The following is a 21,902-nucleotide window of genomic DNA, read 5'->3' on the forward strand; positions in this document are numbered from 1 at the left end:
ATGACCGCATGTCATCACAGGGGGCGCTGTTACCAATAAGACACCTGGGACAGGAAGGAGATAGAGGCTGCGGGGGAACGCAGAAGATAGGTGAGCTGTAACTACGCTATGCCCACTCCCCCCACCCTCCTATCTAACCTATACTGGGGGCACCTACCTATCTAACCTATACTGGCTACCCTATACTGGAGGCACCTACCTAGCTAATCTATACTGGGGGCAACTTTGCCTGACTACCTATACTAGGGGGGAACAATAGCTGGTTAACTATAATGCGGGCACCTGTACCTGGCTCCACGGGGGAGGGGGGATACTACCACCAGTGTAGTATGCATGCCCATAATTGAGGATACTTTACAAAGAACAGGCAGTTTGTGTAAGCTCCCATACTACACATGGAAGTGGTGAGACGTGTCCAGCTACTCAAAGCAAGCCTAGGGTGGCGTAAGTTGAATAGAATTACTGAGGGTGCTTCTCAATGCTTTATGTGACCAGCTGTTATAAGAGAATGTGAATATTCTGTACCAGACAGATCCGTGCTAAACATTCTGCACATACCTCACCTCTCTCTGCAATGCATATTTCCTCCGTGTTCCATGTGCTTCCTGTCTGCTGAACCCGCCCATATCCTCACTGTATTAGCCAATCAAAAGGACCATGTCGGCTCAATCAGTCACACCCCCTTAGGTGTACGATGCTTTACGTTCTCTATGCTCTTGTGTCAAAGTCCAGCAAACAGCAGGAGTATACAGTTACTTTCAAGTCTGCTGCTCCGTGTGGCAGCTGCCCGTGTCTTGTCTTCTTCTATATCATTACTCTATGTAATTTAGTGTTGTCCGGATCATGAACGATTCGGATCTTTGATCCGAATCTATTTTGTGAGTCGAATCATCCGAATCATCAAAATGAGTGATTCGGATCGAAAAACGGGCGGGGCAAGGAGCGACACGCCCCCTCTCAGCGGGCAGCGGGGTCCTGGAAGCAGAGCTGAGATGGATCGCTCTGTTGGATGGGAGGCAGCCTTGCAGGGACTCAGACAGGTAGATGGGAGAGAGGGGACATGGGTGCCACTGCCAGATATGTGTAGAGCACACATACTGGCTATAACGTGCTGCTGATTATAGGCTGGCTGTTCCGTAGTGCTGCACAGTGATCACATTGGAAGCTTTTAGCACAGCTCAGTAACTTTGCAGGCAGTGTGATTGAAAGGCAATATGCTCCTCCTGCACTCGGCACTAAACAGCTGCACTTATCTTCTGGGAATGCTTTGGAAAGCTTTCTTTCACTGCGACGTTTGTTTTAAAGCATGATTGCAGCATGTGGGTATTGTGTGCAAACAATAATTTCTGCTCTCTGCTCCTCCCTTCTCTGTCCACTCCCTGCCCTCTGTCCATCTTCTCCCCTTCTCTGTGTGTCCACCCCCCTCCCCTTCTCCTGTCCACAGCAGGGAAAGACCTGTCCTGCTATTCATTTTCACCCCCAAATGCTTCGGTAGCAAAATGATCCGAGATTCGGATCAAAGATCCGGATCTCTTCAATGATCCGATTCGAATCATCCGGATCATTGAAAAGATCCGAACTTCCCATCTCTAATTGCCAGGAAAGGTGGGATGCGGCACACGGCGGGTGTGTTGCGGGGCGGGGTGTACTGTAGTGGAGTTTCCAGTGTTGTGAAACAGAAAGAGGATGCGGAAATGTGTATTTCTGTAGCTCAGTGTCTGAATCTGTGCAGTGATTCCGGGGGCTCCGCTGCTGAGATCTGCTGGCTAATATCCCCTGTGTAGTGTGAGTAGATGGCAGGCTTAACAGCCCCAGATGGGTGGCAGCACCCAACTCCTCCATACTTTGGGGAATCTTTGAATACAATGGCATAACGCTCTATCTGTGCCATTTTTACATTAATATGTGTTGTGCTTAGAGCTTTCTACTGTTTAGGTGACTAACTGACCTATATCGCCAAACTACCCTACGCTGCACTGATTTTCCTGTCTCCTCTGCCCAACACCAACCTCCCCTATCCTGTACCTAAAGGTCCATACACACGCCTAAAGCGACCGCCGACCCCCAACCCGCGGCCGATCCGCACTCACCCCTGCAACAGCCGATTGCATTGTCTGTGCCGATCCCCCTGCCCGATACGGGGTTTCACACACACGTTGCTCCGCCGTCCTTCTGCCACCCCGCAGAGCAACCAAACGCATCTTCAGCTACATAACTGACACACGTCTGTACAGGCCGGCCAACGATGTTATTAGGGGAATCAGGTACCGATCCCCGATGGGCTACACAAAATCAAGAGGTGCGTGTGTACGTACCTTAAAGTAAACCAGAGACCTCGCTATGCAAATATTTTTTTACTTACCCGGGGCTTCCTCCAGCCCCATAAGCACGGATGCATCCCCTGCTGTCCTCCCGCAGTCCTCCGTTTAGCGGCAATCATCCCTGGTAACTGGCTCAGTCACGTCAGTCTGGGTCTACTGTGCATGCGCAGAATATCCCGACTGGACCTGACTGATCCAGTTACCAGTGATGATTGCAGACGAACAGAGGACCGCAGTAGGATACGAGGGATGCATCCGTGCTAATGGGGCAGGAGGAACCCCTGGGTAAGTAAAAAACTGCATAGCGAGGTCTCTGGTACACTTTAACACTAACCTTTCCTGTGCCTAACACTAACCTCCCCTTTCCCCTGCCTTCCACGATCTTCACCTGTGCCTAAAACTAACCTCCCCTTTCCCCTGCCTACCACTATCCTCTCTTGTACCTAACCTTAAACTTCCCTGCCTACCACTATCCTTTCTTGTGCTAAACACTAACCTTTTTCCTCTCCTGTGCTGAACACTAACTTCTACTATGCTTAACACCGACCTCTCCCTCTTCTCTGCCCAACACTAACCACTCTCCTGCCTAACACTAACTTTTCCGGTGCCTAACCGCCCGCTCTCCTCTGCGTAACAATAACCTCTCCTGTGCCAAACACTAACCTCCCCTTTCCCCTGTATACCACTATCATCTCCTGTGCCTAATACTAACCTCCCCCTTCACTGCCTACCACTATCCTCTCCTAAACCTAACACTAACCTCCCCTTTCCCTGCCTACCACTATCCTCTCCTGTACCTAACACTAACCTCCCATTTTCCCTACCTACCACTATCCTTTCCTGTGCCGAACATTAACCTTCTCCCTTTCCTGTGCCTTACACTAACCTCTCCCCTTCCTCCTCCTCCTCCTCCCTAACACCTTTTCTCCTCTGCCTGACACTAACCTCTCCCCTCTACTCTATCTAATACTAACCTGCACCTCTTCTCTACCTTCCCCTAACCTCTCTTCTGCCTAACATTAACCTTTTCTCTCTCCTCTGCCTAACATTTCTCTTTTTGTCTAACACTAACCTTCTCTGCTTAAAGCAGCAGGGACAGCCATACTATCCCAGGAAAAAAACACATATATTAGTAGATAAATATTTGTTCTGCTTAGTGCTTACAAATTTATTGTACTTTACTTGTTTTGATTTCAGCAAATTTTATATAGTAAATAAAGAGAAACTGCACTGTCATATCTAGCTTGCTTTGTAAACATGTGCGCATAGCATAGATTGTATTCCAACAGTTTCTGCAGAGGGGTGAGGTGTATCTCAGCCTCATGTCACACTGAACTGCACTCAGCCAATCAGTGAGGAGCAGGAATGTGGGAGGGGAGATAGGCTTCCCTCTTCCTAGCAATGTACCAAAGAGAGCGAGAATGAGATAAGATTTATTACAGCAGAAACATTTATGATTAAATTTGAATTCGTGCAATGCATTGTCAGGTTGTAGACTGCATAATAAACACAGAGCAGTGGGTAAATGGAATTTGATTTTATAGCTGACAATCCCGCATGGCGGTATATTAAAAACCGCCAGGGGGCAGCGCAGCCGTTTTTTTGATTTTTTTTTTAAAATCATGTAGCGAGCCTAGGGCTCGCTACATGATAGCCGCTGCTCAGCGGCATCCCCCCAGCCCCGCCGATTGCCTCCGGCGATAGGCGATCAGGAAATCCCGTTCAAAGAACGGGATTTCCTGGAGGGCTTCCCCCTGTTGCCATGGCGACGGGGCGGGATGACGTCACCGACGTCATGGACGTCGTGACGTCTAAGGGAGTCCCGATCCACCCCTTGCCGCTGCCTGGCGCTGATAGGCCAGGCAGCGCAGGGGTCTAGGGGGGGAGGGCTGTGTTGCGACGCGGATAGCGGTGATCGAGCGCGGGGCGGCGGCGATCGAAGTGCTGACGCAGCTTGCAAAGTGCTAGCTGCGTTCAGCAAAAAAAAAAATTATTCAAATCGGCCCAGCAGGGCCTGAGAACACCTCCTGCGCGGCTTACCCCGAACGTTACCACCAGGAAGGTTAAAGGTGTTCTGTGGGGGTTTCCTACGGATAAAAACTGACCCTTACCTGGGGCTTCTATCAGCCCCCTGCAGCGGTAATGTCCCACGCCGTTCCCCCGATCCGCCGGGGGAAGCCCTCCAGGAAATCACGTTCTTTGAACAAGATTTCCTGATCGAAGCGGGCGGGGGGATGCCGCTGAGCAGCGGCTATCATGTAGCGAGCCTTGGGCTCGCTACATGATTTTAAAAAAAAATGCTGCGCTGCCTCCTGGCAGAAATCATTAGACCGCCAGGAGGGTTAAAGTGTACCAGAGACGAGGCAGTATAAAAGTTTTATACATACCTGGGGCTTCCTCCGTCCAGCCCCATCCACATGGATCACTCCTACCCCGCCTAACTCAGTCCTCTCTGTCTTCTGAACCTGGTCCCATAAGTTCGGCCAGTCTGAGCGAGAGCAGTGCGCTCCCTCCGTCTGCCTCTGGCGGAGAATAGTACTGCGCCCGCCGTAGAAAGATGGAGAGAGAGAGCGCACTGCGTTTTAACGCTAACTTCTCCCTCTCCTCTGCCCAGCAATAACTTGCCCTATGCCTAACACTAACCTCCCCATCTCCTGAGCCTAACACTAACTATATTTCTAAAAATCTAAAAAAAAATATGTAAAGGTCACAGTTTTTCACCTTTCTATAATTGTTTGTTCAGGGCCATGTCTGCATTGGATTATACAACTGAGGTCTGTTAAAATCAATCCTTTGGCTGATCACAGTGGCTTTTTCCCTAAGTTGGGTCTGTAGCTTTGGGATAAGTGCAAGGCGCAGAATGCAGTACTCGCATGAATTTGATGTGATTAAAACCTACACTCTTCTGACTAGAGTAAACTGACATCTGGTAGCTTTGTGTGCATTGACATTACTAATAGCAATGCTTCCTTTGCTAAGCTATACAGGATATGGGATTTATGTACATCAGAATTCTGCAAGATCCACTTTACTGATGGTGATAACTGGATTGTATTGCCCAACATGTATTCTACACACAAATAAATAGAGGAAGCTGACTCCTAAGATTTGAATGTTCTTATTACAGGGCCTGAAAATGAGTAAGACGGTTACACCATCTACTTTTGTCCGCAACCTGAATCCAGGGTTATTCACACAATTGGCTGATTTTCTTGATCCCCAAGATGGATGGAAAGCGGTAGCTATGGATATACGGAAAGCTTCAGGTGAACCACGATACACACAGTTTCATATACGGTATTAAAGAAACCATATTACCATATTTTCTTTATTTTAAGTAATAAAAAATTGAGCTTTTTTTTTTTTCTTATTCTGGTTTGTGTATGTGAAATAAGAGGGCTACATATAAAGCATAGGTTCCATCTAGCAGTTACCCTCATAAGCATCTTATTTACCATCTCTACATCTGATTCCTTCTGGATTGTAGTAAATGGTATGGTGGAAGAAAGTAGGGCGCTTTATAGGGCCCGGAAGAAAACATTATAAGGGAAAGTGATTGGGTGGAGGGCACCCTCTCGAACTGCTTAGTTTTATGATAGGTTGTAGTAAACCACGCCCACACTATTTGACCAATCACAACACTTCTTGCTGTAGGGTGCTGTGATTGGAGAACTGTTTCCTATGAGTTTTCCTGCTGTCTCCTCTAAATTAGACTATTGCTAGAAGTAGTAATTGCAGATCAGTATATGGTGGGACATACTATACTGCCAAAAGCTGTGCTGCCAGCGGGCGTGTGATTGCTATCCATGCCACACAGTTTGCCAGGAGTTTTCGTGTAATAAAGCAAGTTCTCCATTGTTATTTCCCAGCACATTGGGCTCTATTCACAATAATTTCCCGCATGCGGAAATACACTTGCGGTAAATTCCCAATTGAAATAAGACCATCTTGACATTCAGAAAACTTTCCGCATGTTTTTTCCCGCATGCGTGAAATTGTACGCCTGCGTAAAAAGTTTGCAAATAATGCGGAAAAATGTCTGCAAAAGAAAAAAGGACTTAACCACTGATTTTATATCATCTACAAGTACCAGGTGATATATTTTGCTTCCCATTGACTAAAATGGAGTCTGTAGCCTAGAGCCCTGTGTTTGCTGGACTTTCATTTATTTATTTTTTTGACACTTTTTTTTATGCCACTTTTTTCATGTAAAAAACATGCAGAAAATTTTTGGTAAATGTGGAAATGATCACTGCCGATAATATAGCGATAATAATCCTTTACCGCATGTGTGATTGTGAATAGAGCCCATTCTATCTGCCTAAAATAATAATTCTCAGCTGATTTGTGCTTTTGGTGCTGTTTTTAGTCACTTTTAAAAGCTCTGAATTCTGCACTCATGTTACAGTGTACATGATGTGAGACATTCTGCTAAAACAGGTAGAGAAAAAAGGATTCTAGATAAAATCAAAGGTAGAAAGACCATTGGAAGAGCATCAATCATCAAATCAGTCTGCTTTGGGAAATTACTTTTCCCGCTTCAGACTATACCACTACTGTTAAAACACAGTGACATCAATTTGATGGAGAGAGCCTTTAATAAATTTCTCTGGAGAGGTCGCAAGGTTAGAATAGCCTACACTAAACTAAAACTACCTAAAACAAATGGCGGCCTAAATCTACCAGATATCCGGTCATACAACCTGGCATGTCTTTTTAGACATGTTAGGGATTGGGAACGTAAATCTAGTATCTACTCTAATTATGAACTAGAAAGATCGTATATGGAGCCATGGTCCCCGATGGCAGTCCTCCACACGCCATATAGAGATTTACCAACTAGATTAAAACAGAGTAGAATGGTTAGAGACACTTGGGCAACCTGGAAGGCATTACGTCACTGGTTTGGACAGCCAGTTAAAATCTCAAAATATATGCCCTTGTGGGGCCACCCAGGTTTCCAGCCTAGCATACAACATAGAGGTTTTCTGGATTGGGAAACTAGAGGAATTTCAAAACTGGGAAACCTTTGGTACTTTAAAAGAAACAGATGGTACACTTTTATGGAACTGAGAGCCCTATATGGTATACCCAAAACCCACTTCCTATACTTTGCACAGTTAAAATCATTCTTACTGAACATGGTGGACAGCATGGCTGAAATAATGAACCTAAATGAATTTGACAGATTCCTGAACCCCCAAAGACCTAAGATGTCTCTGTCTGAGATACAGAAGACTATAGCCGACAGATCCATTGAGAAAAAAGCGAATAGTAGTTTCACTGCCTGGACTAAAGACTTGCAGATAGAGAATCTGACTAAAAGTATTCTAGAAGGTAACAACCTATTCCGCGCTCTAGTCATAGACGAAACATGGCGAGAATCACATTTTAAAATGATTCATAGGGCCAAATATGCCTTCAACATCAAATACAAAAACAAACCGATCAACTATCGGCCATGCTGTCCCAAGTGTTCCCAACCTGATGCCTCTATGTTTCACTGCCTCTGGGAATGCTCACCCATTAAAAATTACTGGTCCAAAGTTAACAAATTTATACTATCTATATGCAAGTGCAATCTGCAAATGACACCACAACTTTGTATTTTTAATCATTGCCCACAAGAAGAACATACACAACATAACCAAAGGCAAGCCAATAAGCAAGTCCCTCAATTAGCCCACATAATTATCGCCGCTCGCAAAGTGATCTATAATAGATGGATCTATCCCAGCTTACCCTCTAAATGGGACATTAAACAGGAGCTCACATATATCTTCCACCTTGATAATGTAGAAACCCAAATGCACAAGGAGAAACATACTCCACGATTTTTCAAGATGTGGAAAAACTATATAACCTACTCATTCAAGCAAGCCGAAATACGCAAATTAATGGAACCCTATAGGTATACATCTTGGTATGCGAAAAAAGATCTTTTAGGAGAGCTGGGCCAATTAAAGGTATAACTAAATCCCTGACTACTGTGAACTCTATGAAGTGACCAAGATCTCTGAAATTTGCTTCAATAATAATCAAAGCCCAAATGTTTGATTTGGTATAGGACGGTGACAGAGGGTGGGAAAGGGTGGTTTTCTTTCTTACTTAAGGGTGGAGGGAGGGGGGGGGGGTTCTTTTTCTTTTCTTTTTGTCCTCCGTAGAGAGATTCCAAATACTACCTGAATGGTTGTGGCTCTCAGAGCAAGCTTAATGACTGTACAAAAATTTCTTTGGACTCCTTATGAGGATTGTTAAAATTTTAAAACCAAATAAAATTTGTTTAAGAAAAAAAAGAAAGACCCTTGGCCATGCAGTGTATTTGAAGGTTGGTGTGTCTGTTGACACAGTGTGCTCTTCATAGGGGCATAGCTACTGCAGAGTGCTACAAGAAAGGCAGACAATGTTCTGCTTCCACAGCCCTCATCACCTTGCACTCAGCCCTCAGAATAGACTGCTATAAGTTTATATACTGTAGACATCTAAAATGGTTTCCTTTCTACTCAGATACTTAGTATTCCATTTTCCAGGCCAGTGCCGAAACATTGTGACCTGCAATGGGGATAAGAAGAAAAGGTCTAATTGTTCCTCTGTTTCTGAAAAAACTTATCAGCTCTATTACCTCATTCTGACCCAAAAGGGCCCATCAGAACAGCTGTATACTTACTCGTGTCACAGTCACCCCAAGTGTCCTCTGTACCATGAACTTAACCCCCTTCCACCAGTATATTCCCAAAGAGCCTAAAAAGTTAGTTCCTGCATACCCACCCAAAATATAACACCTTTTTAGCAAGCTTAGATAGTATGCACTTAAAGGACCACTGTAGTGAAAGAAATGTGGAGGCTGCCATATTTATTTCCTTTTAACCTCCCTAGCGGAATTGACAGTTATACACGTCAATACAAAACATGCTGTGAACAGTATTGACGTGCATACACGTCAATACTCTCCTGCACTGTATACTATACCCTTGCTTGACACATTGTAGCAAGTTAAAGGGAAAAAAAAGGTTATGATAATTAATTAAATCGCCTTGTGCACAGAAATCCTGGGGAAATTGAATGGCTGGGAGGTTAAACAATACGAGTTGCCAGGCTGTCCTGCTGAACTGTTTGGCTGCAGTAGTGTCTGAATCACACCAGAAACAAGGATGCAACTAATCTTGGCAGATCTGACAATAATGTCCGAAACACGTGATCTGCTGCATGCTTGTTCAGGGTCTAAGGCTAAAAGTTTTAGAGGCAGAGGATCAGCAGGATAGCCAGGTAACTGGTATTGCTTGAAAGGAAATAGATATGGCCTCCTCCATCACCCTCTCACTTCAATTGTCCTTTAAGTTGCCTCTGCTTGTATGGCCTCTCTTCAGTTAACTCTTCTTCTGCCAGTACAGTCACTCATCAGTTCTTAACCCTGTCTCTACCTACCACCATTCTTTTATAAGCTGAAAGAAGAAATACCTCAATGGTGGTATATATATATATATAGTGCCTGCACATATAACCACCTGTTAGCATTTATGGATAGCTATGACTTTAACTTTATCCCAATCAGTAGCTGATACCCCCTTTTACATAAGACATTTTTTCTTTTCACAAACAGACCATCAGAGGGCGCTGTATGACTGATATTGTGGTGAAACCCCTCCCACAAACTCTGAGTACATACTCCTGGCAGTTTCCTGTCTGGGAACCTTGCTGCATTGTGGGAAATACCTGTTTACAGCTGTTTCCAACTGCCAAAAAAAAGCATGCAGCAGCTACATCACCTGCCAGCAGTAAAAATGTCACCATGTAATGAATGTCAGAATGTAAATCAGGGAATTAAAATATTTTAAAATGGGCAAACACTGACTAAATAATTTATAAATAATTATTGTAAAAATGAAACACTTTTTTTTATTACATTAGTTTCACCGGAGTACGTCTTTAAGCGATGTGATTTTATAAAAAAAATCCTCCATAGCATTGCATGAGCAAGAGCTTTTTCAAATCACTAGTGCTTAGAAAAGGCTGCTAGTGGGTTTGAGCCCTTAATGAGTTGGAAAATTACAAAATAAATGTCCCACTCATTACAGACTGTTTGAGAGCACAGAATAATTACAGATGATTGCATAGCATGAAAAGTAGTTACATACTTATGAAATGTTCACACTGAACAACACTGACCCTAAAATCATTAGTCACACTATACATGCTACTATTGTTAATTAATATTTGATCATTCCGATGTAAGTACTGAATTTTCTACTTGATACAAGTCTTGGAATTTTCCTTAAATGTTTCAGTCTATCTGCAAGCTTGTTATTTCATGTATATGTATTTGTATAGCACTCCATTGCTTACAGAGTATACACTTTTGTCAGTAACTGTCCCTCATAAAGACTCACAATCGGATCCCTACCATCACCACTATGTCCATTGTAGTGTAAGCAGGACCAGATTTAGGCCAAGGCCGCCTAGGTCATGGCCTGGGGCCCCACAGGAACAAGGGCACCAAAGCAGCAGGCTAAACTGGTTCAGCATTTGCAAGCTTGCAAATGCTGCAATGCAGGTAGGCCAGGTGAGCACCTGACCGTGGTACTCTGCTGCCAGCCACCTATGCAGCAGCCACCTTGCTCTCTGTGCATGTTTGCATTGTGGCCGGCGGCTATGGACTTGGGCAGCATTGGAGATGGAAAGCAAGAGGAAGCTTCTACGCTGGAGATAAGCTGATGGCTGCTGCGGTGTGAAGGTGAGCTGGCTACTTATACTGATAGGGGGGTGGGAAAAGGCGAGATTAGGGAGTCATCTGGCTATCTACACTGGAGGGAAGGGGGGAGGGGTCATTTCGCTACCTATACTGGAGGGGGGTTCATCAGGTTATCTATACTGAAGGGGGGCAGCTGGTGATAGTGGCCTTGGGCAGTAAAGAGTACAAATCCGGCCCTGAGTGTAAGGCCAATTTCGGGAAAGCCAATTAGCTTATCAATATGTTTTTTGGGATGTGGCATAAAACCAGAATACCAGGAAAAATACACACAAACACAGTGAGAACATACAAACTCCATGCAGATAGTGTTCTGGCTCACATTTGAACTGAAGACCCAGTGCTGCCAGGCGAGACGGATGCATACATGATGCCACTGGGTGACATGCCTAGTAAAGAGGTTTATACCAGTTAATTTCTTTATTTTTGTTTCTGATGTTTTATTGGCAACTGCATTTATTTGTATTTATTTATTTGAAAGGCGATTTGAAGGCGTCATTAAAAAGGGGAAAAGCCCGACACAGGAACTGCTGTATGACTGGGGAACAACAAACTGCACTGTCCGCGATCTTACTGACTTGCTGGTTAAGAATGATTTTCTGGCTGCGGCATCTCTTTTTCCCCATGGTAATTCTCTTGACTTTCCCAAGTTATAAATATGCCTGGGTATGGTATGATTCCTGCAGTAACAAGTGTAGAGAACCTTTCCAATCTTACTAAGCACCGTATGTTGTCCACCGGTATTTCAGCCATGCATTTATTGCTAAGCATGATGGTTGCAGAAATGGAGGTCAGAATGTTACAGTGAAACTCTGCTTTCTTTGGAAATACGGTTGCTACAAAGATACATCAGTTCTCCACAGGACGTTTTGTAATTTATTGGTAGTGAAAAGTATCATTCCATTTCATTTGTTTGGGGAGTACAGACTGCCTGGAAACTAGGGATGGTCAATGAGATGGTAATAATTCCAGCTTGATGCAGGATTATACAAATATTTGTGGCTTAAAAAAATGGACCAAAAAAATTAAACCTTGGTGGGACTTGATTGGTTCATTTTCAAGCTGCATTAATTTGCATTCAAAATGTACAAAGTCCTCAACTCGGAATTATTTGCATCACATTGACCATGCCTTCCAGAAGCCTCACATTTCCTCACATTGTTAGCTGCTATTATGGAATTAGCTGCACACAGTTTAACAGTTTCTTATTCATTGTCTGTATTTAGAGTCAATTATTACCTGTCAGTAAACGTGTACAATGCCAAATCACTCTCTGTCAGGCCTGGTGCACACCAAAAAACCGCTAGCAGATCCACAAAATGCTAGCAGATTTTGAAACGCTTTTTCTTCTTTTTCTGTAGCGTTTCAGCTAGCATTTTGCGGTTTTGTGAAGCGTTTTTGGTGTAGTAGATTTCATGTATTGTTACAGTAAAGCTGTTACTGAACAGCTACTGTAACAAAAAACGCCTGGCAAACCGATCTGAAGTGCCGTTTTTCAGAGCGGCTTGCGGTTTTCCTATACTTAACATTGAGGCAGAAACGCATCCGCAATCCAAAATCTGCAGCAGCCCAGGAGTATGCGTTTCTGCAAAACGCCTCCCGCTCTGGTGTGCACCAGCCCATTGAAATACATTACCTTAGCGGATCCGCACCCGCAAGCGGATCGCAAACCGCAGCAGAACCGCTCTGGTGTGCACTAGGCCTTAGACATCTTGTGGTATAAATGTGTTTTGAATGTAAGTAAGCTGAAATAAGGTTTGCAATAATTGCCTGAAATGCATAAGACTAAAATAAAAGATAGGACTTTTTCTCAGTGCTAGTGGAGTTTCACTATAACTTCAGATCATTGTTGTAAAGCAGATATCCATACAAATAAAAGTCTCTATGATGGGGCAAGTAGAGTATACTTGTCTCTTCTCTGGCAGCCTAGTGGGCAAGTCCCACAATGTGTATTTGCCATGCTGCTGACAGCTACAGTGGCTCCTATGTAGAGATTGCTCTGCTGCTTCTTGTTCTGCATACTATTCCATTTGCTGCAGTCTGAGGTGGAGCGGTGACTGAAAAATTCAAAGCAGTCTCTACACAGGAGCTGGCAGCATTGCAGGAAACATTTTTTTTTATATAAACAACATTTTTTGGCATTGTTTTTTAGTATTAACCATTTAGTAGCTGACACTCGTATATTATATATTTTACAGCCAGAAGCCAAAGTCTAGGCCACTTTAGGATCTGACCAGCCAGTGTTCGAAGTGTTCAGCTACTGCTGCCAACATGCAAGCAAACTGTGTTAGAAATAGGTTTTTGGACTTAGGCTGGCGAGAACGCAAAATAACAGGACCTGGCTGTCCAAATTTCAGGGAAAGGTTAACAGCACAAGTTTCAGTGGTGGCATCTGCATTCCCCTGCTCCCTTCCCCCTCTTTCTTCTCATGTCTGTCTCCAGGGAGTAAATATACAGGACATCCCGTCCAGCGCACCTGTATTCTCTCCATCGCTGCTGCTGTGTGTGTGTGTTTTGTCTCTATCTTTTATTGCAGCCTGTGTTGCCGGTATTCACTACCATATGAATAGTGGCGACACAGACCACAATAAAGCAGAGATCACACACATAGCAGGGAGAGAGAGAGTACAGATGCACTGACTGGGCTGTCCTGTATATTTCCTCCCTGGGACAGAGGTGAGAGAACACAGGGCGAGTGACAGGGGAAAGAGTTTGGGAATGCAGATCCCACCACTGAAACTTACCGGTATGCTGTTTGCTCTGCCGCACTTCACAAAAGCCTTTCCTCGGGACTTGGCTGTTCAGCTCCTGTCAGGTCCCATTCTGGCCAGCCAAAGTCCAAAAGAAGTAAGTGCTTCAAGAATCGGCCACAGTAGCCAATAGTACTGGCCAACTTTATGATCCAGCTGTAACATATACAAGAACTCTGACTGCATTTTTGAGTAGTGCTTTAATTGTCCTTCTCAGAAGAAAAAAAAAGTATGCATGTCTTGCCAAATACATATGAGTCTGCCAAGTAGCCTATGTTTAACGTTAGCATAATACATGTAGCTAATTCAGCTGTTGGATAACCTAACTATGCACCAATTTTTGTATTGCCTATTGTTGTTATTAGAGCGAGAGACCAGCTCTACCTGCCCAACAATGCCTATAGATCAATGTGAGAAGCTGAAACCCACTGCTAAGAGATGTAGCCAGACAGCCCATGAGAGCCCTGTTTCTCAAAGTGCACACCCAGAGGAGAATGATGAAGAAACAGGTATATATCCTGAGTGGAGAGCCTTACATGAAAGTTTTATTGTACTTCTACTAATGTTTGGGTAAAATGTATTGAAATGGGGTCCTGATGAATAAGGCAGTATACTTGTAATAAACCTGCTACTCTGTGCCCTATACTCGTAGCAAGCTATCTGCAGTGTGTGGTAGTCCTCCTTCTAAAATTCTCCATCCCTCCCCAGCTAGTAAATTCCTCCTCTGCACTCCTCATTCCCCCTGTGCAGATCTCTTTTAGCACTTCAGCACCACTAGATGGACTAGGGACTGGCAAAGAGTCAGATGTTTATTGTAAATGCTAGAGGGATTAGCAGGTCGAACACTGTTATTCCAGCGCAGGAGACTTGGGCGCAACCGACGCCACCATAAACCGTAATAGGAATTACAACTTTAGCAGCGCACAGGGAGTAACTTCGGTGCCGTCAGAAGACGGAGCTGAAGTTACTTTTAAAACACAATAATTAGGCTTCCAGCAATTGCTGGAAGCCAAATGATTTTGTTCCCCACCATCCATGGCGGCCTGGAGGGGGAACAGTATTTAACACGGCCAGGACTTGTGCAGCAGCAGGATCAGCCATATACTGGCTGTATCCTGCGCCCAAGTCTCAGCGCCGACTCCTCTCGTACACTTAGCAGGTATCTAGAAAGAATGAACTCTATGCATATAAAAATATCACAATTTCATGCAGTTATGTAAATTATTAAAATAAAGTATACATATCTAATTTGGGCTTTGTTGGTAAGGAGAATAATATTTAACATCACAGAGAATTATACTTGGTTTATAAGGATGAAAACAGTAATTGTTGGCCTTTGTTGGTATTTAAGTTAGGCATCAGAACCAATCAATATAAGATACACTGTAAATAGTAGAATAGCTGTAAATGTACCAATGCTGTAAATGTATCAATGCTGTAATATCAGCAGTTTACCTGCGACCGTTTTTTCCTTGGCACACGTAATTCATGTATGCACACCAAGCTCTCAATAACCTCTCAATAAGCTCAATAAGCTCTCAATACCAAAAACAACAGGAACATAATTAATTGGATGCATGCCTTTTTTGTGATACAGAATCTCTGTTGTATATAGAGTAAAGCAAAAAGTTAGTTGCTGTTAAGGTGGCCACACACACGATACAATAAAATGTTCTGATTTTATGGCAGTTCGATAAATATGATCGGATCTCTTGAAAAAATCGAAAGCTTTTTTTTTTTTTTTTTTAATTCGACTGAAAAATCCGATCGGATTTCCTATTTTTTTTTATCGATCCATAACACTGGAAATTTTTCTTCAATTTTTATAAAGATTGTATGGTGTGTGTTATATTGTCAATTTATTAATATACACGTTCTAGCAATTTTCTCAGTTTCCAATCATTTTTATCATAATTGAGGAAAAATTTAACATAGGTGTGTGGTACATTGGTCATATTTTTGAAGTGTTACAATCAGTCTGAAAAATTTATTGCAATTCTTGAATTGAACAGATATTTAAAAAATTGCATGGTGTGTGGCCTCCTCTAGGCAGTGTCCTGTCCTCAGCTCTTCATTGTCTTTCTCCTTGTGCTGCAAGAGATTCAATGACCATCCTTTAGTGACACTGTGCAACCCTCCAATGTCGATACCCTGCTGCCCCCAAAATGAGACCTACGCTGAAATTAGCATGATTTTTGGGGATTTTGAGGATGCTTGAAATATAAACCCTAATCCAAAAATAAGTACTCGTTACAGTTCATAAAAAAATAAAATGGCATCCAGGAGCTATATGTGGTAAAATCAGTTGACAATTGAATGCAGCAGGACAAATGGGCCCTTGATGGATAAAAGCAGACCAAAAATAAGGGTTGCAAGTCTTTCTGTAAATGTAGATTGCTGTACATGGAAAAAGAAAAAACTCACAAATTTATGATGAAATTCATAGTTTGGAGAGTTATGATGATGTTCCAGAATGTGATGATTTCACTATATTTGAATTTTTTTTTCTTTTGTCCAAGAATAAATGCTGATTATTGTTAATGGGGAAAAAAGACACCCCCTTTAGGAGCAAAAACTAATATAAGACCCGTCTTGTTTTTTGGAAAAAAAAAATGCTGTGTGCATTTTGCGTGAGTGATTTTTCCAGCGGAAAAATCACTGAACACTGCGGCGATTTTTCCGTGATTGCGTTTAGCGCTTCTATTGTACTGAAAAGCGATCACCTGGTAATCCCCTGAAAATGGTACAGGCTACGCATTTGCGTTTGGCGTTTTTGGGCGATTTGCGGCAATTAGCGCAAATTGCCCAAGTAAGAACGGGCCCTTAGGGTTTCATTACACTAGCGCTTTCAAAAGCGCTAGCGTTTGAGCGTTTTGCTGAAATCGCCGGCAAAACGCTCAAGTGTGAATGGGCCCTCAGTCTTGTTGCACATTTATGTGAGATTATGTTCTTGTTTATAACTTTTTTTTCATCTGCCACGTTTTAATAACTTCCTTCCCTTTTTGTTTGATTTATTACAGGATTTAGTATTTTTTCGTTTAATGAACTGAGCAAAGTAACTCGAAATTTTGATGAGCGACCAATTTCTGAAGGAGGAAATAAAATCGGAGAGGGTGGGTTTGGAGTGGTTTTCCAGGGATATATAAAGTCTGAAAAAGTGGCCATAAAAAAACTGACAACAGTAAGTCTTTACTTGTTTTTGGTACTGTAATTAGTTATTACTTTTAATGCAAAAGCTTGAGAATAAAGCACACCTGAATTGAGAGGGATATGGAGGCTGACATATTTATTTCCATTTAAACAATGCAAATTGCCTGGCTGTTCCACCGATCCTCTGCATCTAATACCCTTATCCATAGACCCTGAGCAAGCATGAAGATCAGATGTTTCTGACTGAAGACTGACTGCATTAGCTGCATGCTTGTATCAGGTGTGTATTTCAGACACTACTGCAGCCAAAGAGATCAGCAGGACTGACAGAAAACTGGTGTTTAAAAGAAAATAAATTTGGCAGCAACCATATCCCTTTCGGTTTTGGTGTACTTTAAGGGTGTTTATTGTTGTTTGTTCCCTAGATTATCGATGGTAGTTTTCAAGACCTTAAAGATCAGTTTAATCAAGAAATCAAAACAATGGCGAAGTAAGTGCAACCTCCAGTTCCAAATAAATAATCAGTGTTTAATGTGATGTATATAGCAATGTGAACACAATTGTTGGCACTCCTCCATGAAAAATAAGAGCTCTCGGACAACTGCTCCTTTCATCAGGTAGTTTGGCTCACTCTTCCAGAGCAAACTGTACCAGCTGTGTCAAGATGGAAGGGTGCCTTCTCAGACTGCACCATGTTTCATTTTTATTCATAGATGCTTGATAGGATCAAATTGAGATTCAAGACCATGTCAGAATAGTCTAGTGTTTTGTTCTTAGCCTTTCTTTTTGGTCCATTAAGATGTGTTTTGAGTCATTGTCCTATTGTGACTGAGGCAAAACGTTATGACACTGGGTGTTATATTTCACCTTAGAATGTCTTAATAGTCTTGAAATGCCATCATTCCTTAAATCAAGACACTCAGAGGCAGAGGTCACGAAACAACGCCAAATTATTACTGAGCCTCCTCCATGTTTCACAGTAGGTATACAGTGCTTTTGAAAGCCCCCTCTTTTATTGGGTACGTATATATCTTATGGAACTTGTACAAAAGGTTTTAGATTTGTCTGGTTTGTCCAAAAGATGGTCTCAACCAAACACACACAAGGACATCCCAGGAGGCCCTCAGCTGGCAGCAACAATCCCTGTCTCTGTTTGTTAACAATCCCATGTTGTCTCTGTTTGTCATTTGGTAAAAACCAAACCTGTACTGAGTAGGGGGCATAATCAAATACTCACCCATTCCCCTCCACTCCCATCAGCTCTTCTCTGGTTCGTCCCGTTGTCCTGGATGACTTTGGCGACTCCAAACCTGGACATACTGTGCTTAGTATGCGCAGTATGTAATTTCTGCTCCCCTGTGGCCGCATAGTGACGTAACAGGACAGGAGCGTCCCAGCGTGAGTGCTGATTGGAGACGTGGGGGGAGCGAGCATGCTCCTGTCCTGTGACGTCACTCGGCATGGCCACAGGGGAGCAGTACATACTGCGCATACGCGGCACAGTATGTCCGGGTCACCGAAGTCGCCAAGGACAACAGGACGGACCGGAGAAGAGTGGTGGGGGACAGAGAGGAATGAGAGGTACGGTGAGTATTTGATTATTCCCCCATGCCCAGTATACATCTGGTATTGTTTATTATTCAGTAAAAGGAAAACATTTATACACACCTTAAAGGGACTCCAAGCTCAGAGTAAAAATAAAATTTGAACTTACCCGGGGCTTTCTCCATCCCAGCCCTGGTCGGGACGTCCCACGCCGGCCTCCTGGCTCTTCTCCCGGCGGCTGTCCGCATAGTTCATGTGCGATTAAACCGCGCATGCGCCGTGCTGTCACGCCGGCCGCCGTCATGACGCGCGGCGGCCAGCGTGTGACGTCATTCGTGACGTATACGGAAGGAGAAGGCCCGACACTCGCCAGTGTCGCCCGGGGGACCGGCCTGTCCGCGCTATGCGGACAGCCGTCGGGAGAAGAGCCAGGAGGCCGGCGTGGGACGTCCCGACCAGGGCTGGGATGGAAAAAGCCCCGGGTAAGTTTAAATTTTATTTTTACTCTGAGCTCGGAGTCACTTTAAGCTTCCTCCAGCCCCATCCGCTCGGATTGCTCCCACACCGCTGTCCTCCGATGTCTGCAGCTCCAGTACCGGGTCCCCGCACTTCCGTCAGTTGGAGCCAGTCTACGCAGGAGAAGTGCGGTCTTTGCATATCTCTCCAGCAGCCACTGAAGAGATGTGTAGAGGGCGCAATTCTCTTACACCAGACTGGTTTCAACTGACGGAAGTGCAGGGACCCTGTACTGGAGCTGCAGACATAGGAGGATGGCCTCGTGGAAGTGATCCGAGCGTGTGCAGCTGGAGGAAGCCCCAAGTATGTGTAATTTTTTCCCCTTTTACTGAGCTCTGGTACACTTTAAAGGAGAACTGTAGAGAGAGGTGTGTGAAGGCTGCCATATTTATTTCCATTTAAGCAATACCAATTACCTGGCTATCCTGCTGATCCTCTGCCTCCAATACTTTCAGCCATAGACCCTGAAAAAGCATGCAGCACATCAGGTTTTTCTGACAGTTTTGACAGATATGACAAGATTAACTGCATGCTTGTTTCTGGTGTTATTCAGCCACTACTTCAGCCAAATAGATCAGCAGGGCTGCCAGGCAACTGGTATTGCTTAAAAATAAATAAATATGGCAACCTCCATATACCTCTCACTACAGTTCTCCTTTAAAGAGGATCTGTAACATCAAAAGATCCCCTGGGGGGTACTCACCTCGAGTGGGGGAAGCCTCCGGAGCCTAATGAGGCTTCCCACGCCGTCCTCCGTCCCTCAGGGGTCTTGCTGCAGCCCTCCGAGAAAGATGACGTCAATATTTACCTTGCTGGCTCCTGCGCAGGCGCTTTGACGGCTGTCGGCTCCGAAGTAGGCTGAAATACCCGATCGCCGTCGGGTCTGCTCTACTGTGCAGGCGCAAGTTTCCGGCACTTGCGCAGTAGAGCGGACCCGACTGAGATCGGGTATTTCCGTGTAGTTCGGAGCCGAGAGCAGCCACAGCGCCCCCGCTGGAGCCTGCAAAGGTAAATATTGAACTGACAGTCGGGTCTGTCGCCGGCTGTTCGGAGGGCTGCAGCGAGACCCCCGTGGGACAGAGGACGGCCTGGGAAGCCTCATTAGGATCCGGAGACTTCCCCCACCCGAGGTGAGTACCCCCCAGGGGATCTTTTTGATGTTACAGAGTCTCTTTAATGCAGAGTTCCTCAACCCTGTCCTCAAGGCCTATCAACAGTACATGTTTTGCAGAAAACCACACACATCATAGTTGAGTTAATTAGTATCTCAGTAGAGCGGATTAACTACCTCTGTGGATTTCCCCAAAACGTGCACTGTTGGTGGGCCTTGAGGACAGGGTTGGGGAAAACTGCTTTAAAGAGGAGCTCCAGTGAACATTTTACTGTTGGCAGGTGATGTAGCTGCTGCATGGTTTTTGGCAGTTGGAAACAGCTGTAAACAGCTATTTTCCACAATGCAACAAGGTTCCCAGACAGGAAACTGCCAAAAGTTCGAACTTTTCTGGTGGGAGGGGTTTCACCACAATATCAGTCATACAGCGCCCCCTGATGGTCTGTTTGTGAAAAGGAATAGATTTCTCGGGTAAAATTTTTTGTCAATTTTTGGTCGGAGTTTCTCTTTAAAGCACAGTTATTTGTCACATGACTTGCAAAGCAGGTTTAAGCAAGAGGGGCACTTATAAGCATTCTGTGTATTCCCCATGGTCCTACATCTAGAATCCATAATAGGATGTGCATTGCAGATAAGCATGCCAGAAAATAGTAGGGGCTATCAGATCATCCACACAATGGTAGCCCAATGGTAGCCAGCTCTGCTACAGCCGGCTGCAGAATCCAAATCAACAGTCTCCCAGAAATAACAGGGAGTCTTTTGCTCAAAAAGTTCCTCCTTGAAGATGGCCTTTACAGTCTTTGCCTTGAACATGCTTGTCTGTGATTTTCCTCCTGATATCTTCAGGCAATGTTCTACTGTGCTTTCTTTAGACCGTGTTCAGTGTGGGACACAATGATACCAAACAGCTGAGTGTCTGCTTTCCTGCACTTAACAAGTTAATGCAAAATGGATGTTTTAAAACGGTCCATTTTGCTAATGGAGGAAACACCCACGGGTCCCTCAGAGGGTGCATATATACATCCGCTGGCATTCACATGCATGCTTTCCACCATCACTAGGAGGTAAACAAGTTAATAGGCTAATTGCATTATTAGATATGTGAGATTAAAGAAAACAGCTAATTTTGAAAAATTACTCTTTTTCAGGCATACCAACAAATCTGTCCAGGCCAAAATAGATTGTCTACTTTCTCTTCTCACACTTATTTTTTAGATAGTTACATAGTTATTTTGGTTGAAAAAAGACTTACGTCCATCGAGTTCAACCAGTATAAAATACAACACCAGCCTGCTCCCTCATATATCCCTGTTGATCCAGAGGAAGGCGAAAAAACCCTTACAAGGCATGGTCCAATTAGCCCCTAAAGGGAAAAATTCCTTCCCGACTCCAGATGGCAATCGGATAAAATCCCTGGATCAACATCATTAGGCATTACCTAGTAATTGTAGCCATGGATGTCTTTCAACGCAAGATTTTGCTTTACTTGATGCCATAGCAGTGGCATACATGGTATACAGGGTACAATTGCTTTTCATTTACCTGTTTTGGGAGAACTTTCAATGAGCAGTAAGGTCCACATCTGTGTATGAGTGTGTTTGATCAGAATACCTTCACTATTCCATATCTTTCCAGGTGCCAACATGAAAATATTGTAAAACTGCTTGGCTTCTCAAATGATGGTGACCAGTACTGCTTAGTCTATACTTACATGTCCAATGGTTCTTTACTGGACAGGCTGGCTTGTCTGGTATGTACTCATT

The 21,902-nt window shown here is 43.9% G+C and overlaps 2 protein-coding genes across 5 annotated transcripts in view; one reads left to right on the top strand and one right to left on the bottom strand.

The window, feature by feature from the left end:
- Window positions 1–771, bottom strand: part of PUS7L (pseudouridine synthase 7 like) — a 31,570-nt gene extending 30,799 nt beyond the window's left edge. Inside the window, exon 1 of the mRNA XM_068273643.1 lies at window positions 564–771. Within this exon, the coding sequence (XP_068129744.1) occupies window positions 564–598 (35 nt within the window). The 5' untranslated portion in view covers window positions 599–771. The remainder of the gene's footprint in view (window positions 1–563) is intronic.
- Window positions 772–966: 195 nt separating this feature from the next.
- IRAK4 (interleukin 1 receptor associated kinase 4) overlaps window positions 967–21,902 on the top strand; it is a 41,608-nt gene continuing 20,672 nt past the window's right edge. The window contains exons 1-7 of one of the 4 annotated variants that reach the window (XM_068276565.1): window positions 967–1,040; window positions 5,449–5,618; window positions 11,549–11,694; window positions 14,183–14,326; window positions 16,838–16,998; window positions 17,393–17,457; window positions 21,775–21,889. In XM_068276565.1, the coding sequence (XP_068132666.1) occupies window positions 993–1,040; window positions 5,449–5,618; window positions 11,549–11,694; window positions 14,183–14,326; window positions 16,838–16,998; window positions 17,393–17,457; window positions 21,775–21,889 (849 nt within the window). In that variant the 5' untranslated portion in view covers window positions 967–992. Of the gene's footprint in view, window positions 1,041–1,586; window positions 1,606–1,656; window positions 1,786–5,448; window positions 5,619–11,548; window positions 11,695–14,182; window positions 14,327–16,837; window positions 16,999–17,392; window positions 17,458–21,774; window positions 21,890–21,902 lie in introns of those variants that run through there. The other 3 variants (XM_068276567.1, XM_068276566.1, XM_068276568.1) reach the window with 3 other exon arrangements.

Source organism: Hyperolius riggenbachi, chromosome 3, assembly GCF_040937935.1.
Source record: "Hyperolius riggenbachi isolate aHypRig1 chromosome 3, aHypRig1.pri, whole genome shotgun sequence".
Classification (NCBI taxonomy): domain Eukaryota; kingdom Metazoa; phylum Chordata; class Amphibia; order Anura; family Hyperoliidae; genus Hyperolius; species Hyperolius riggenbachi.